We start from the raw sequence: 18,261 nt of genomic DNA on the forward strand, positions 1-18,261 counted from the left end.
AGGCGTGATAACCAAGAAAGAGAAAGATATGGAATACAAGAAATGATGGATTTAACCAGGAGTGTTAGCCTGACTTCTGTGCACAGGTCCTAGCAGCTGCCTAACCAGATTAGAACAGAAAGAAGAGTGTCCTGAGGAAAAATAGTGAAATTGTTTTCAAGCTAGGGACAAAAGGGTTAAGAAGCTCAAATTTTGGGGGTGCCTGGGTGGCTCAGAGGTTGAGCGTCTGTCTTCAGCTTGGGTCATGATCCCAGGGTTCTGGGATCGAGTCCCACATCTTCTCCCTCTCCCTCTGCCTGCCACTCCCCCCCCCCCCGCTTATACTCTCTCTCTGTGAAATAAAAAATAAAAATCTTTTAAAAAAGAAGAAGAAGCTCAAATTTTTAATAACAGAGAGAAGGTACCTGTTTCTACTCTTAATGGGAAAAAACTGAAAGGCAATATGAAGTCCAGGAAAAACATAAGCCTGCAAGAAAATTATGAGGCAACTAGGTTTTTTGTTTGCTTTTTAGAACTCCACCACCTGTCTCACTTGTTTCACTTATAGTGAGATGCAGAACTATAAAACTTTCAGAAGACAATGTTGAATATCATTATAAACCTCATAATAGTGAAGGAGCTTTTCAACTAGATAGAAAAAGTGAAGATTATAAAGGAAAGGCTTGATAAATTTAACTACTTTAAGAACTTGTGTTATTCAAGTGTTATTATAAAAACAGCAAAAAGACAAGCCACAAACTGGGAAAAGATGTTTGCGATACATGTAACTGGCAAAGGAGTAGTATCCAGAATCTATAAAACACTACTAAAACTCAGTAAGAAAATGACAAAGAGACAAAAGGCCTGAATAGGTACTTCATCAAAGAGAGAATACAAATTGCCAACAAAAATAGGAAAAGATGCTTAACCTCGTTATTTTTTTTAAAGAAATTTTATGCTGGGTCCATTTTTTTATTTTTTATTTTTATTTATTTATTTAGATTTTATTTATTTGGCAGAGAGAGAGAGAGAGATCACAAGTAGGCAGACAGGCAGGCAGAGGGAGAGGGAGAAGCAGGCTTCCTGCTGAGCACAGAGCCCAGTGCAGGGCTTGACACCAGGACATTGGGATCATGACCTGATGCTGGGATCATGACCTGAGCTGAAGGCAGATGCTTAACCAACTGAGCCACCCAGGCGCCCCAGCTTAACCTCATTATTAATCAGCTAAACACAAAATGAAATCACAATGAGATCATTTACCAACCACCCAATAGCCAAAAATTATTTAAAGTCTGAGAATGCCAGTTGTTGGTGAGGTTGTAGAGCAAATGGAACTCCAGAGGGGTAAATTGACAACAACCATTGTGGAATAATGTTGGATGAAGATTCTCATGATCCAGCAAGTCACTCCCAGATGAATATCCTATAGCATTTTGTAGCAGGAGATTCATACATGATGGTTCCTAGTACCATGGTAATAGCAAGCAACTGAAAACAAGCCAGGTGTCCATCAAGACAAGACTGGGTAAATAAAACGGTGATATAATTTTCTTTTCTTTCTTTTTTTAAGATTTTTATTTATTTATTTGACAGAGAGAGAGACAGCAAGAGAGGGAACACAAGCAGGGGGAGCGGGAGAGGGAGAAGAAGCAGGCTTCCTGATGAGCAGCGAGCCCAACGCGGGGCTCCATCCCAGGACCCTGGGATCATGACCTGAGCCGAAGGCAGACACTCAACCGACTGAGCCACCCAGGTGCCCCAAAAACTGTGATGTAATTTTCAATAAAATACTATTCAGTAGTAGAAATAAATGACTTAAAAGGCAAGCAACATGTTAAGTCCCAGGAATATAAAGGTGAGGAGGAAATCTAAGTTGCAGAAGAAGGCCACAGTGTGATTAATTTTTTTAAGTTTTATTTTTTATGTAAGTAATCTCTACACTCAGTGTGGGGCTCGAACTCATGAGCCTAAGATAGAGAGTCACATGCTCTTTCAACTGAGCCAGCCAGGTGCCCCCCGGTGATTAATTTAAATCCAGTTTAAAAACTTGCAAAACAGTACACTAATTCAGGATATTAACATAGGCAGTGATATTGTAATGAAATATTTAACTGGGTACTTCTATTATTTTTAAGATATCTAACATATTATACACATATATGGTATTATATGCACATTTGTTTGTTTGACCAAGGAGTGCCACAGAGCAAGAGTGGTCTTGGACACCCTCTATCCCATTCCAAGTAAAAGCCCAAGTCCTTACCAAAGCCTACAAAGTCCTACATGATCTGACCCCCTCTCTCTTACCTTCTCATCTCCTGGCACTCTTCCTTTGGCCCACCGCACCAGACCCACTAGCCCCTTGCTGTTTTTTCAATATACCAAATCGGTTCCCTCCTTATGATTTCTGTATTGTCTTTTTCCTTCTCTGGGACACTCTACCTGTAGTTACCCCTTAATTAACTGCCTCACTTCCTTTAAGACTTTGCTCAAATGTCACTTTCTCATTAAGACCTACCCTGATCACCCCATTAAAAGTTGCAACTCACACCCCTATGCACATACATTCCTAATCCCAGTGATTATGCCCTACTTTTGCACTGGTCAGTCCTCAATTCATTATGGATGTTGAACAAATGAATGGAGGTCGAGAGGACTTGGAGACTGGGATCGGAATGGCACCAGAACTATAGGGCCAACCAGGTTCTCTAGTCTTAACCCCAAAGGACAAAACCCTCGGTTGGCTGAAGGACTTGCCATCCCAGGAAAATTCAAAGTCCAGTCTGAGGTGATTGCTTCAGTCTCTGTGTGGTTGGCCAAACCGTCTCATTTTGGCAGACTCTCACACCCTCCTGAGGCTACCAATGCTTTTACTGCAGTTTTTTTAAAAGATTTAACTTTTTTCGAACAGTTTTAGGTTTATAACAAAACTGAGAGGTACATACACCTCCTGCCCTCACACATTCATGGCCTCCCCCATTAACAACATCACTCACCAGAGGTGTACATTTGTTACCAACAATGAACCTACACGCACACATCATAATCACCCAAAGTCCTTAACGTACCTTAGAGTTTGCTTTTGGTGTTGTACATTCTATGGTTTTGGACAAATAGTTAATGACATATCCCCATCACTATAGTTTCGTAGAGAGTATTTTCATTGCCACCAAAACCCTGTGTTCCATCTATTCATCCCTCCCCTCCCCATTCCCTGGCAACCACTAATCTTTTTATTTTTTTTTAAGATTTTATTTATTTGAGAGAGAGAGAGACACAGCGAGAGAGGGAACACAAGCAGGGGGAGTGGGAGAGGGAGGAGCAGGCCTCCCACGGAGCAGGGAGCCCGATGCGGGGCCCGATTCCAGGACCCTGGGATCATGACCTGAGCCGAAGGCAGACGCCCAACCAACTAAGCCACCCAGGTGCCCCACCACTAATGTTTTTACTGTCTCCATGGTTTTGCCTTTTCCAGAATGTCATATAGTTGGAATTATACAGGATGTAACTTCTTCACATTGGCTTTTTTTTTTTTCCCCACTTAGTAATAGACATTTCAGTTTCCTCCATGTCTTTTCATGGCTTGATAGCTCATTTCTTTTTAGCACGGAATAATATTCCATCACGTGGGTAAAAATTAAAGGACTGATTTGCCCTGTACAGGTGATGGTGGTGGGGTGGGGGTGGTTAGTGAGAGAGGGATGGGAAGGGCATTCTTGACCCTATTCTGGAGGGTATAAGTTGTTACTCCGTCTTTAGAGTAATTTGGCAGTTTCACATTTAAAGACATGCTCTTTGATCCAGCATTTCTACTTCTAGCAATCTTTACTAGAGTCACACAAACTTGGTCACCTCTTGAGGGCTTCTCTCATCTCATGACCCTAAATTCCCAGGAGTGAGTTTTTAATTTTGTCAAGGAAATTCGATTCCAAGCGGACCAATCCCTCATTCTTTCTCTGGCTCCTTTTCTTCACCCTGTGCTTGATGAGCTCCTGTTCATCCTTCATGTATTCAAATCAATGCTTCCTCTCCAAAGAGGGCCTCCTGACCCCCCATACTAAAGTAGGTCATCCTCTCCCTATTCTTATTTCTTCTTTAGAGCATAATTGATATTTTATGTTTGCATGTTTATCTGTGGGACTATTTATTTTGGGTCTGCCCTCCCCACAAGGGCAAGGTCTGTGACTGCTCTGTCCCCCAGTATGTCCCCAGGGTCTGTACTGGCCTGACTCATTGAAGTACTCAATTGGGTACTGCCTGTCCTTGTCCTGAAACCTGATTTGGGCTCACCTCCAGGCTTGCTTTGAAGTAAATATGCCAGGGAACTCACCCAGAGGCTTTCCCAGAGTCCATTATATGCAGGGAGCGAAGTCTGGGAGCCTGTTATCCCCTTTCTGGGAGCTTTCTGGGAACTGGGAGGTCCAGCCAGAATGGATGAATCACACAGCAAAGACCATTAATTGTGGCCATCAATACAATCTGTGACTGGAGCAGGGGCAAATGAAACTTGTGTGATGCCACTATCAGGCTAAGCCTTCCTGGACCCCACAAGGGATCAGTATCTCCTATTCTTGGCCTCTGGCACCACGAACCTCTTGCTTGATCCTCTTTGCCTGAACATACCACATTGTCCAGCACCATTCCTAGGCTGACTCCTCCACTTGACACTGCAGTCCTTCCAGGCAGACCAGCAGGCTCCTTTTATCCCCAGCGGCCAGCACAGGAACGGCAGGCAGAGAGAAAAGGAGTCAACAGCAGGGGCCCCAGTGCCCCAGCCTACCGCATACCATACCCTTCAACATTCCGGTCCTTGAGATGTTTGCAGCCAAATGCCAGCGAAATGCCAGGATGGCTCGCTCCCTCACACCTCGAGATCCCTGTCATTACTGCGGGAAGTGATCTGGCTTTCCAAGCCTGTAGTGGGATCCTTTACTTCATTCCCAGTTCAGTTAGAACTGTTAAGCACTGAAGTCAGGGATGTGAGTTTGAGGTCTATCTCATACATGAAGCTATGTGACCTGAGCCTTTCCAAGTTGCAGAGTCCCCATTGATAAATTCAGGGGTTTTTTTTATTAAAGATTTTATTTGGGGTGCCGGGGTGGCTCAGTCAGTTAAGCAGCTGCCTTCAGCTCAGGTCATGACCCCAGAATCCTGGGATCAAGCCCCGCATCCGGCTCTTTGTTCAGCGGGGAGCCTGCTTCTCCCCTGCCTGCTGCTCCCCCTGCTTGTGCTCTCTCTCTGTGTGTCAAATAAATAAATGAAAAATCTTTTTAAAAAAGATTTATTTATTTATTTGAGAGAGAGCTTGAGCAGGACCAGGGGAAGGAGCAGAGGGAGAGGGTGAGCTCCTGCTCTGCAGCAAGGATGGGGGCCCACAATCGAGGTCCCACCAATCCAATGCCACACTTGGGCTGAGAAAAAGAAGCTACCAACCTCCAGAATATCCCTTCTAGCAACTGATGGCCAGAGAGAGGCAGCCCACTCATTTCCAGAGGTAATGGGCACACTCATGCTGACAACTGTCAGTCCCAGCACCAACTCCATGCCCCAAAGTTTGTGTGTGTTCAATTCTGTGTCCCTGTTGTTCCCTGAGGTTCTGAGAGCTCCCCCCACCCTTCTTCCTTTCTCCCTCTACCTTTCCCCCTCATTGCCTCCCTCCAGGCTTTTACGGGAGGTTCTCTAAGGTTCTGCACTCTGGGCCCAGACACCTCATCACCACCTGTATCCTGCAGCTGCGGCCCCAGTCATGGCCACTTGCTCTTCCCTCGTGCAAACAGTTGGGAAAAATCTGACCTTCCTTCATGACGGAGACAGGTCTCTTGCCAGCCTGATTCACCCTCTCCTTGCAACTGTAGCCTCAGAGCAAAACCCCCCTCCTCCCTTCGTCCTATCATGTGACCTTGGACAAGCCCCTTCAGTTTTGCATTTTGCTTGTCAAACTATACAGACTGTAAAGTCCAGTATCACAAGATTATTATGTCTATTTATGTAGGTAGGATCGTTACTGTCAAGACAAATCAAACGTTCACCCCAATAAGCTGGGCAGGTGATGCGGGTATGTGGGCTCCCAGCAGATGGGGCAGAGACGCTACAGGGAGACCACAAGAGAAGAGGCATCTTGTCTGATTTCTTTCTGAAAGAAACGAGTGAATATAAACGCCAACATCTCCGATAGAGTGTGGTGGTGGGACATGGGGGGACCAAAGTCGGGAATGCATGTGTGTGTGTGTGTGTGTGTGTGTGTGTGTGTGTGTGTGTGTGGGCGGGTGTTGGCAGGGGTGGGGGTGGGGGTGGCATACAGACTTCAGGGGCCAGCTCACCACAGTGCCTCTTCTCTGCTCCCAGGCAGGGCTGGGACCCCCTCCTCAGCTGCTGGATAATGCAACCAAAAGGAAAAGAGACCGAGGAAGAAAGGGCTCGAGGAGCAAGCAACCAAGTGGTCTGAAATTACTCCCTGTGCCCAGAGGAAGTGTGGACACAGCTTTGCTTTCGATGAAGTGTGCGCCTGATGGGAACCCAGCTGCTAAGGAGGACTCAAAAGAAAATTCAGAAGCAAGAAACATGGAGCTTTGGGGACTCAGTCCATTCATACTACAGAGGAGGACTCCCAAGCTCCTGCGCACCGTGTGCCTGGCTCCCTCCCCAGCGCCACAACGGGGGGCCTCCGCTAAGGTTAGGGGTGTGCTGCAGTGGATGACGCCCAGCTGAAGCTGCTAGGGCCGCGCGGCAGCACCAGGTCCAGGGCGAGGTCGCGCTGCTCGCTCTCGGAGGCGACGGGCCGGTAGCCCAGCAGCTGCAGCGCGCCAGCACACAGCTCCTGCACGCGGCGGATCTTGGCGAAGGGCAGTGCGTGGCGCCAGGCCTGGGAGACATTGACCGCGTCCCTGGACGAGGTCTTGAAGGCCTCGCGGCGCGCGCCGGGCCCCGCCCCGTGCGTGATGTTGTGGATCCAGGCCTCGAGCTGCGGCGTGAGGCTCAGGCCCGCGAAGGCGTAGAGCGCGCGGATCTCGGGCAGCGGCGCCCGCGCCAGATCCTCGAAACGCACCAGGCGGTACCGGCCTTGCAGGAAGGGCGGCGGCTTCTGCGTGGCAGCCTCGGCGATGCGCACGTGGCTGCGGCACACCTCGCGCACCACGCGCAGGCCGGGGTCCGCCTCCACCCACGTGCCATTGGTGCCCAGTACGATCCCGTTGTCGCGCGCCAGCGCTTTGGCCGTCTGCTCGCGCGAGCGCAGCACGGCCCGCGGGTCGCGCACCAGGTGCACGATGTGCAGGTTGAGCGCGGGGTCGTTGAGCAGCTGGTAGAGCACCTGCAGGTTGAAGAAGCGCACCTCCTTGAGCACCACGTGGCTGTAGGCGCGGCAGGCCTCTTGGGCGAGGCTAAAGGGCTGCCGCGCGCACAGCGGCTTGCACACCGCTTCGCTGCTGATGGCGCCGCGCGGGAAGGCGCTGCAGGCGGGCGGCGAGCACAGCGCGCGGCTCACCGCGTACTGGAAGAGGTCCGACAGGTTGCGGCGCCAGGGCAGGTAGGCGTCGAACACGTCCAGGTCGCACAGGAAGACGGAGCGCACCACGTCGCGCACGGCCATGTGCAGCGCCGGCGCGCTCCCCTGCGACAGGGTGGTCCACACGTGCCACCCGGGCTCCATCAGGTAGAAGACGTCGGGGTGCTGGCTGAAGAGCTGGCCCACGAAGGACGAGCCCGAGCGCCACGAGGACAGCACCAGCACGTGCACCCGCTCTTTGCCGACCGCTGGGGACGGCGGCCTGGGCCAGGAGACCAGGAAAAGCAGGATGCCAGTCTGCGCCAGCAGGAGCACGGTCACCGCCGTGCTGGAGATGCGCGGCAGCCACATGCCTCCGGCTGGGGGCCTGCGGGAGGAGAGCGCAGTCGTTAGGGACCGCGGGCCCCCTCGCCCTGCCACACCCGAGCGCCCGCCCGGCGCTTGCAGGGAGCAGCCCCCCACCCCCACCCCGGACTCGACCACCCGACTTGTGGGGGCCTCCCCGGACTATGGCCGTCTCAGTTGGGCACTCTCCCGAGAATATGACTTTAAGCCGTCAGCCAAGATCTAGTCTACGCAGAGCAAAAGGCCAGCTGCAGAATGCTGTGGGAAATGTATGTTCGTCCTCACCGCCTCCCTCTCTCTTCCCCTCCCCCGTCTTTCTCTCTCTTTTTTTTTTTTCTGGAGAGGGAAATATTATTTTTAAAACAGAATTCCCACCTTTTGTTTCAGAATTCCTTTCAGGCAGACAAGTTTGGGTTGTTTAGCTCAACAGCTTGGTGGGTGATTTGACTCCCTCACCAGGCTCAGCCGCTGCCTAGCCTGTGATCCTGGACCAAATGATTAATCTGTCTGTAACTCAGTTTACCCATCTGTAAAAAGGGGATTAATATTGGTACTGGAGTAATGGAATGAGCCTGGGGGGCGGGGCACGTCGTAACTTCGGTAACTGATAACTTGCCCTTGTGCTTCTGTTGTCTGACTTCTTTTAAACAAGCAGATTCAGCTTTCATTATTAAAAAGTAAATAAATACCATAGACAAAGCACACCAAATGTTGCTATCTACAGGAAGTAAAGTGCTACAAGACGCATGAACTGCAGAGGGAGGGTACCCTTCTGGAGCTGTGGGAATGTGCAGAAGAAAGCAGTATAGGGAGAGGTGACGGCAGTCAGGCTCCGGGCCACCATTTGCCCTTTTCCACACTGAGGTTACTCACTGTAGCCCAGGGCTGCTGGGAGAGCTGCCCACCTCAATCACAATCCATGGAAGATGCCTGCAGGTTTTTCAGGGCCTGAGAGCAGGAGGGAGGCTGGGTCAGAGCCTCACAGGAGAAGATAGCCTGACAGTGGGAGGGCTTTGCATTCCCAGACGGACAGAAAGTTCCCTGCAGGTGGGAACAGAGCCGCCCAGCCCCTGAGCACATTTTTCCAAGTGGGTGTGAACTGATGGTGTCCCCTGCTGGGTGGAGAATGGACTGCCATGAGCCCTCTAATGCCACTTAGGAGCTCTGAAACCTGGGGCAAATGACTTGACATCTCCAAGGCTGTTTTCCTCTTCTGTAAAATTTGGATGGTAACATTGAGCCTCTTGGGCTTGTCTCGAAGAAGCTGCTACCAACACAGATGAGGGAGGGCTTGCTAGTGCCATCCATCCACCCCGTGCTCCTGCTGGGGGTGCTGTGCTGGGAGAGGAGGCACCAGGGAAGGTGTCCACCCGATAAGACACCCTGAGGTCACCTACATCTGCAATCCCAGCATCTCCTGGGTCCACCCCCGGGTCCTTTAATAGATCTTAAGAATATCACACTTGTCCGGCAGACTGAAGGGGGCACTGAGCCAAGCTCACGCACCCCGAGGTCCCAGAGTTTTTCCCTCCTTGCACCTGTTGCTTGCTCTTGCCACAATCTCAAGGAAGAGCTGCTTTGGAAGGTAGGGGCCTGAAAGTTTCCTCCTTGCTTTCATGGCCTTTGCTCCCGTTGAAGACCCTCCCCTGCTCGTGTCACCAACAGGAGAAGCCAGGTCGAAATCGTGAGCAGATCCCACTTATCTGGAGGCTGCCAGAGTGCGTGGAGGGCAGGCAGTGGGAGCCCCAACCCAGGACTTCCGTCTCTTAAGTTCCTGGCACATTCCGATTACAGTCAGCTGGACTCTCCCATTCCTGGGAAATCCCTGCAGAGCACTCAACCCTGGTCTTTGGCCCAAACACAGCTGCCATGGCCAGCCCAGCCCCTTCCTGGCTAGGGAGGATCTTGACTGTAGGCCACCGATGTGTTGCTACCAGCCCTCCGGGGAAACCAGAGGTTTTCTTAGGTGACTTACACAATATGGAACTGACATCTGATCCTATTACTGGAACTCGAGGACGAGTGCGGATCATTTGTAGAAGAGCTGAAGCACACAGTGCGCTAGGAGCACATTTCCTTTGTTGTATAACCCTTTGTTTTCCCTGGAGTTAAGTTGCCCTAGAGATTAAAATGTAGGGTTGAAAGATAAATTGAAGAAGTAGAGAAGGTAGAACAAAAAGATCAGTGATGGATAAAAGACGGAAAACAGACAAAAGAAATCAAGAGGATCAATCCAGGAGGTCAAACGGTGAACGTCCAACGCTGATACCCTAGCAGGGCTCACAATCTAGCTAGGAACCTCAAAGACCCACCCATGAAGTGGCCAAGGGAGCAGATGGTGGTCTAAGTGAGTGGCCCAACTATCCAGTGCCAGGAGGGTCATGCTAGTCCTGGCATGCATATTTCTCTCCTGGATTCTGGAAAAATCCCCCAGCCAGTCTCCCTGCATTTCATACTGCATAGAGCCACCAGAGCTGCCTACGCTGTATTTAATCCTGTCATTCTCCTACTCAGCAACCTTCCGCTTTCCAACCTCACTTCCCATAATTCCCCCCAGCGCCCTTTGTGTCAGATCATCGGGAATCATTACTCCATGTTCTCCTCTGCTCTGCTGTAAGTGTCCAGCCCTGACTCCCCCCAGGAGTCATCTCAGCTTCCTCCTAAGACACCTCACCTGTGCCTCTTTCAAGGCATGCATCACTCTGCCCTGAGTGACACTTTGCCTCCCCTTCTTGCCTGTGAGCAACCTGAGGGTCAAGACTGGCAGTTTTGCAAATGAATGTGTCTGTTCCCAGGCACCCGGTGTGGGGCTCAGTCCTGCAACAGGTTGTTGCACTAGACAGGGTTTGCTTGGGTCCACTCGGTTCTTGTTCCTTCTTATTCTGCTAACGGCCTCTAGATTTGTTTTTGAGGAACCACCCTCACTCACACAAAGTACATGTGGTTTGCATGGGGCTGACCGCCCACTTCGTGGTTCTTAGGGAGTCAGGTGTCTCAAGCCTGGGTCATCTCTATATTCCATACACTATCCCCCAACCAAGCGATGGGCTTAGCAATGGACATCTGCCCCAAGTCCAATCCCAGGATTTTTGTAGCTCTGCAGGGAAGAGGGAAACTGCCTGGGTGTAAAGCCAACACTGAAGACAATTGAACAGGGAAGGAAAGTCTGAGAACCCGTGAGCAGCTGGTAGCATCTGGATCCAGCTGGACAAGATTCACTCATGGACTGCCCAGTTAGGGAAAATGCTCCATTTTTCATCAAGCCAGCGTGACTTCAGTTTCTGCCATTTACAACCAAGTGTTTGATTGGAGAGTGGGTTCCCTTGGGGGGATGGGGTGAGGGCAGAACTGTCAGGAGCAAAGACGGAGCTTCTGGGGGCTGGTCATGCTGTGTTTCTTGATGAGGTGCTAAATACCTGGGTGTGTCATCAAGCTGTATTTTTATGACTTGTGCTCTTTTCTGTATGTATGTTGTATTTCAATAAAGAGTCAAGAATCCCAGGGCGGCTGGGTGGCTCAGTCGGTTAAGTGTCTGCCTCTGGCTTGGGTCATGATCCCAAGGTCCTGGGATCGAGTCCCACGTTGGGCTCCTTGCTCAGGAGGGAGCTTGCTTCTCCCTCTGCTGCTCCCCCTGCTTGTGCTCTCTCTCTCTCTCTGACAAGTAAATAAATAAAATCTTAAAAAAAAAAAAAGTCAAGAATCCTAAGACACACAGTAAGTGTCATGTCCAGGAATGTCCCAAAGACTGAACGAGTAGATGATATTAATAAATATTTGCCTAATTGAAGTCAGATACTCTGTGATCCAGATCCAAAGGGAGGAATTCCCCACGTATCCCACATTTCTTCATGCTAAGCATTTTACATTTATATTTATTTATATTTTTTTTAAGTAGGCTCCACGTGGAGCCCAACACAGGGCTCAAACCCACAACCCTGAGGTAAGACCTGAGCTGTGATCCCGAGTCTGATGTTTCACCGACTGAGCCACCCTGGTGCCCCCTGAGCATTTTAAAATGACAGTATCTTCTAAATATCCCTGACTGTTTTGTTGGCCTGAGAGACATAGGAAGGAGATATTGTTCTATCTGATTGGCAGATGGGAAATCTGAGCTTCAGGGCTGTAGGAGGGGGGTGAACCTGAACCCAGGAACCCAGCTCTCTCGGAAACCCTCACCTGTACCCCAGCTCTGCATGCCCCTCACTCAGCAGCCTCTTCCAGCCCTGGCAGGCTATCTAAGGGAGTGAAATGTAATACTAGGTACAAATTCATGGCTCAGATTTCTCTGTTTGGCATCTGCTGGAGGCCATCCTGTTCAGGAATCCCAAAGATTAGAGAAAACAAATTCCAGATGAGGGATCAGTAGACTCTTGGCATCAAGGGCCACCCCTGAGGGCAAACCAGCTCTAGTGGAGCCCAGGGCATCTGTTAGGGAGAAGGCTTAAAAAGGAGGGAAAGAGAAAAGAAAAGAGAAAGAGAGAAAGAGGAAAGGAGAAGGAAGATGAATGTTAACAGTGGCCTGGATACATGGAACACAGTAAATACCACCTGTTGAGGGCTTCCTATATGCCAAGACTCCCCCCCCATTTTCCAATTTAATCCTTACAACAACCCTATGACGTGGATCTGACACTCCTCCCTATTCTAAAGATAAGGAAACTAAGGTTTAAAAAAGATTAAGAAACTTGCCTAAAGTACCCACAAAGCAGCTGAGTCAGAATTAAGTCTCAGCCTTCTAACTTTAGAGCTCTTAACTACATAGTGTCTAGTGGAAAAACCACAAGTACTAAAACAGTGGTGTTAAAAATGCCCAAATATAAAAAAAAAATACACAAATATCAAAGGACATCATCAAGAAGGTGAAAGGATACCCCCAGGTGGGAGAAAATACTTGCAAATCATATGTATAGCAAGGGACCCAGTATATAAAGAGCTCTTACAATTCAATAATAGAAGACAAACAACCCTAGTTAAAAATGGGCAAAAGCTTTGAGTAGACATTTTCCCAAAGATATACAAATTGCCTAGAAGTGCATGAAACGATGCTTGCCAATTTTAGTCATTAGGGAAATGCCAATCAAAACTAGAATGAGAGAGGATGTCCCATCAACTAGGTTGGTTATAAACAAAAAGGTAGATAATAACCAGTATTAATGAGAAGGTGGGGAAATCAGAACCCTTGTACACTGCTGTGGGGGATGGAAAGTGGTGCAGCTGCTGCAGAAAACAGGTAGTTCCTCAAAAGGTTAAACATAGGGGCGCCTGGGTGGCTCAGTTGGTTAAGCCTTCGGCTCAGGTCATGATCCTGGAGTCCTGGGATCGAGTCCCGCATCGGGCTCCCTGCTCAGCAGGGAGTCTGCTTCTCCCTCTGACCCTCTTCCCTCTTGTTCTCTCTATCTCTCATTCTCTCTCTCTCTCTCAAATAAATAAAACCTTTAAAAAAAAAAAGGTTAAACATAGGGTTACCATGTGATGCAGCAATGCCCAACTAAAATACATATCCCAGGGGCGTCTGGTGGCTCAGTGGGGTAAGTGGCTGCCTTCCGCTCAGGTCATGAACTCAGGGTCCTGGGATCGAGCCCCGCATAGGGCTCCCTGCTCAGTGGGGAGACTGCTTCTCCTTCTCCCTCTGCCCCTCCCCCCTCACACGCCTGTACACCTGTACTCACTGTCTCAAATAAATAAAATCTTTAAAAAAGTAGAATACATATCTAAGAAGACTGAAAACACATGTCCACACAAAAAACTTGTTCATAAACTTTCATAGCAGCATTATTCATAATGGCCTCAGAGTGGAAACATCCCAAATGTCTATCAATTGATGAATGGATAAACAAAATGTGGTATATCCATGTACAGTTGACCCTTGAGCAATGCAGAATTTGGGGAATTGACCTTCACACAGTCGAAAATCCACGTGTAACTTTTGAGTCCTGGAAAATTTAGCTATTAATAACCTACCGCTGACCTTGACATTAACAGTCAATTAACCCATATTTTGTATATATATTATATTAAACTAGACAAAAGAAAATCATAAGGAAGAGAAAATACATTTACAACAATGTACTATATTTATTGAAAAAATTTGCATATAGCTGGACCCACACAGTTTAAACCCATGTTGTTCAAGGATCAACTCTAATTCAATATTATCCGGCAATAAAAAGGAATGAAGTATTGATATGTGCTATAACATGGATGACCCCTGAGGTGATTAACACACTACTTTGAATATACTGTACATCAGTGAATTGTACACTTTAAAAGGGTGAACCTTAAGGTTTGTGAATTGTATCTCAATAAAGCTGTTATAAAAATAATACACAGGGATGCCTGGGTGGCTCAGTCAGTTAAGCATCTGCCTTCAGCTCAGGTCATGATCTCAGGGTCCTTGGAACAAGTCCCACATCGGGCTCACTGCTCAGTGGGGAGTCTGCTTCTCCCTCTCCCTCTGCCCCAATTCATGCTCTCTCTCACTCGCCCTCTCTCCCTCAAATAAATAAATAAAATCTTTAAAAAAAAACACACACCAAAAAAACATAGAAGAAATCTGGAAGGATGCACACTGAATATTAGTTATCTTTAAAAAAAAGATTTTATTTATTTATTTGAGAGAGAAAGACAGCACAAGCAGGGGGGGAGTGGCAGGCAGGAGGGGCAGAGGGAGAAGCACTTTCTGGTGGGCAGGGAGCCCGACTCTGGGCTGGATCCAGTATCCCGGGATCACGACCTGAGCCGAAGGCAGACGCTTAACCAACTGAGCCACCCAGGCACCCCTGAATATTAGAAGGTTATCTTTCTATGGCCACGTTACAGGTAATTTTTTTCTTGTTAGTGCTTTGCTGCATTTTCCAGGTAGTCTACGATAGACTTGCATTACTTTGGTAATCATAAAATTGGTGACAGGAGGCACAGGTGGAATTTGCCTGCTCCAGCTTTCATTGCCGGAAGAGAAGTGCCTGCAAACCCATCTCCTAGCTGACCTGAGTACCACTTGGCCAGAACAGGACAGGGGCATTGGCTGGAGAATTACCTCCTATGCACTGGAAGATGTGAAGATCCTCAAGCCCACCTTCAGCCTCAGGGCTGTGGGCTGGGCCAGGCTGTGGCAGAAAACATTCCCAGCCCCAAGCCCTGGCCACATCTGCTATCTCTCTGCCAGTCCTAATGAGCAGTGGCACCCGCCAGAGGCAGGGAAGCTGGGGTCAAACAGCCCAGATGCTTCTGGAGGAAGCAGACTGGCCTGCAGGAATCTATTGGGAAATGAAATCAAACTGCTCAAGTCTCCTTGGCTCAGAGCTACCCTGGAGGCATTTCAAAGCAAATGACCAGATAACACAGAACACCTTTCCCTCGCTCTGAACTTCCGGGATCCTCAAAATGCACTTTGCACAGGACCCGATCATAGAACCTTACAGCTAGCAAGACCTGAAGTCTGGGGGCTCCCACCTCTTTTCTGAAGTAACACATGTAGGGAATGGGGGAAGAGAGTGCACATTTAGCATGTACCCCGTGTTCCCCCAGGTGTTGATTGAGCACTCTTATAGGGATAATCTGGAATGTTCTCTGGTTTATTTTTTTAACCTTTTATTTTGATTAATCTATGATTTTTTTAAAGATTTTATTTATTTATTCGACACAGAGAGAGACACAGAGAGAGAGGGAACACAAGCAGGGGGAGTGGGAGAGGGAGCAGGAGAGGGAGCAGCAGGCTTCCTGCCAAGCAGGGAGCCCGATGTGGGGTTCCGTCCCAGGACCCTGGAATCATGACCTGAGCCAAAGGCAGACACTTAATGGCTGAGCCACCCAGGCGCCCCTAGATTAATTTATTATTTTGGAAAAGTAAATCATTCTTAGAATCCAATGACATTAAAAAAAGGGGGTGTTTTAGAAGAAAATGACTCAAAACATGTAACAGCCAGATGCCCTGTGTAGATGTTGTTTGGATTCTGACTCAAACAAACCAAGTGCAAGAAGATATCTTTGAGGCACTCAGAAATTTCAACATGGGGGCACCTGGATGGCTCAGATGGTTAAGCGTCTGCCTTCGGCTCAGGTCATGATCCCAGAGTCCTGGGATCCAGTCCCGCATTGGGCTCCCTGCTCGGTGGGGAGCCTGCTTCTCCCTCTGCTTCTCTGTCTCTCATGAATAAATAAATAAAATCTTTAAAAAAAAAAGAAACTTCAACATGGACTGGGTATTAGGTGATATTGAGAAATCATTGTCAATGTGACTATCACCATGGGGAATACTCTTTTTCATGCATTTCTGTACCTATCTCCCCTTACTAGACTAGAAGCAGGATTTTTAAAAAAGATTTTATTTATTTATTTATTTGACAGAGAGAGAGAGAGAGAGCCAGCGAGCACAAGTGGGGTAAACAGCAGAGGGAGCAGGAGAAGCAGGGTCCCTGCTGAGCAAGGAGCCCAATGTGGGGCTCAATCCCAGGGCCCTGGGATCATGACCCCAGCCAAAGGCAGCCAATTAACTGACTGAGCCACCCAGGCGCCTCTAGATGCAGGATTCTGTCTCGTGACAGGGAGTAGGGATGGCACAGTGGCTAATAAACCCCATTTGATCATTTACTGTGTGATCTTGGGCAGGTTATTTAATCTCTCTGTGCCTATTGTTGTTTAATCTACAAAATGGGGGAAATTCACCTGGCTGGCTCCGCCCTTGGAACATGCCACTCTTGATCTCAGCAAGGCCCAGGGTGGGCCTAGAGCTTACCTTAAAAAGATAAAAATAAGGGGCACCTGGGAGGCTCAGTCGTTAAGCGTCTGCCTTCGGCTCAGGTCATGATCCCGGAGTCCTGGGATCGAACCCCGCATCGGGCTCCCTGCTCGGCGGGAAGCCTTCTTCTCCCTCTCCCACCCCCCCTGCCTGTGTTCCCTCTCTCACTGTGTCTCTCTCTGTCAAATAAATAGAATCTTTTAAAAATAAATAAATAAAAATAAAGATAAAGATAAAACAGGGGAAGTAATATTTCGCAAGTCAGGGCTTGATTTGGAAGATTCAATGAGTTACCACTGCTAAAGCACTTAGAACAATGTCATATAGCACATTTGTACGCGTTTAGAAATCCTCCAAATCCTGGGTTACAACTATGTTCTACGGATCCAATCGAAAGCCTCTTCATAAGGAACACTCAAGCCCAACAGAGCGGCGGGGTTCAGGTGACCTTGCACCCTACAGAATGTGGCCAAGTCCAGGCCAGGGCAGAACACAGATATGCAAGGCAGCAGTGAAACATGCCTGGAAGACTGGCTTCTGAAGCCGGCCTGGGTTCAAATTCTGCCTGGACGCCAGCGAGGTGTGTGACTGTGTGCAAGGCGCCCCTAACGTCTTGGTGCTTCAGCTGGCTGCTTTGTAAAGGCGGCAATCACCGCACCTACCACACGGGCTCGAGAGGAGCACCCAGAACCATATAACCCTTAGCACAGCCAACGCGCAAGGAGCCACACACACTACTCCCATTAGCTCGGGTACTTGGCACACTTACTCCCTCTCGGCCCCAGGGCAGCCAAATCCTTTCTGCTCTTTAGGCCTCAGTTTTCCCACCCTCATGCCTCCGGTTCAAGGGGGTGGCACAAAAGAAGGTTAACTTGTACCGGGGCACCTATGCTGAGGCCAAGGGAGGTCTTTATTGTTGCCCAAGATCCAGCAGCCGAAAACAGGGGCCGCCAGACTCCCATTCAGCAGCATATGGTTCTAAATTCACTCACCAAGCTGCTTTTCCTCAAGAGTTCCGTGGCGGAAAGCTTTCTAGATTAATACCATGCCCTTGGAATCTCATGTTTCAAGGGTTTAGCGATCCCCAGCAGTAATCTCGTGTGAGCTGAAGCTGCAGGACCCAACACTTTCGAACCACCGCCTGGGGTGCTACAAGGTCCTTTCCCTGTTCTGATAGAACTACCACCCTCAGCCCTTCTCCCCAGACCCGACTCCCCGGCCACAAGCTCCATGCCCCTGACTGGGGGCATCCTGTGCGGAGAGAGGACCAACGAACGTACCCCAAAGCTGGCGTCCCTGCCCGAACTGGCGCGGCGGGGAGGCGGACACCACTCTCCCGAGGCTCAACAGAGGCTCCTCGACGTGTCCTCTTCCAAGTTCCAGTCCGCAGCCAGCCGTGTCTTCGCTGGGAGAGTCCGCAGGGGCTGACGTGCTCCGTAGGCTCCCAAGGCTAGTAAGGGGCACCCAGTGACACGGGGAGAAGGCTCTGAGAGGCACGGGCGCAGATCAGCAGATCCCAAGATAGTTGGACGCACCTGGAGACCTAAGGCGGAGGGAACCTGGAAACGGGGCAGGAGTGTCCTGGAAAAGGAGAGGCGTCTTAAGAACGGGATGTATGTGTGGGGCAACAGCCAGACACAGACTCGGGCACTCCTGCCCCGGAGCCTCACCCGGGCCGGGCGCCGCGCCCCCG

At 49.2% G+C, this 18,261-nt stretch overlaps 1 protein-coding gene across 1 annotated transcript; it reads right to left on the reverse strand.

The window, feature by feature from the left end:
• Positions 1-6,655: 6,655 nt before the first annotated feature.
• Positions 6,656-17,989, reverse strand: LOC114199142 (carbohydrate sulfotransferase 6). Its single transcript, XM_028090939.2, has 2 exons — positions 17,849-17,989; positions 6,656-7,853 (listed from the first exon to the last, which is right to left on the reverse strand). The coding sequence occupies exon 2, from the start codon at positions 7,835-7,837 to the stop codon at positions 6,656-6,658; it is 1,182 nt and encodes a 393-aa protein (XP_027946740.1). The 5' UTR covers positions 7,838-7,853; positions 17,849-17,989.
• Between the last annotated feature and the right edge of the window lie 272 nt (positions 17,990-18,261).

This window comes from Eumetopias jubatus, unplaced genomic scaffold (genome assembly GCF_037043125.1).
Source record: "Eumetopias jubatus isolate StellerSeaLion01/CBP00866 unplaced genomic scaffold, mEumJub1_p1.0 scaffold_10, whole genome shotgun sequence".
NCBI classification, from domain to species: Eukaryota; Metazoa; Chordata; class Mammalia; order Carnivora; family Otariidae; genus Eumetopias; species Eumetopias jubatus.

Coding starts and splice junctions, on each gene's coding strand:
- LOC114199142 (XM_028090939.2), bottom strand. CDS start 7,837: ATGTGGCTGCCGCGCATCTCCAGCACGGCGGTGACCGTGCTCCTGCTG.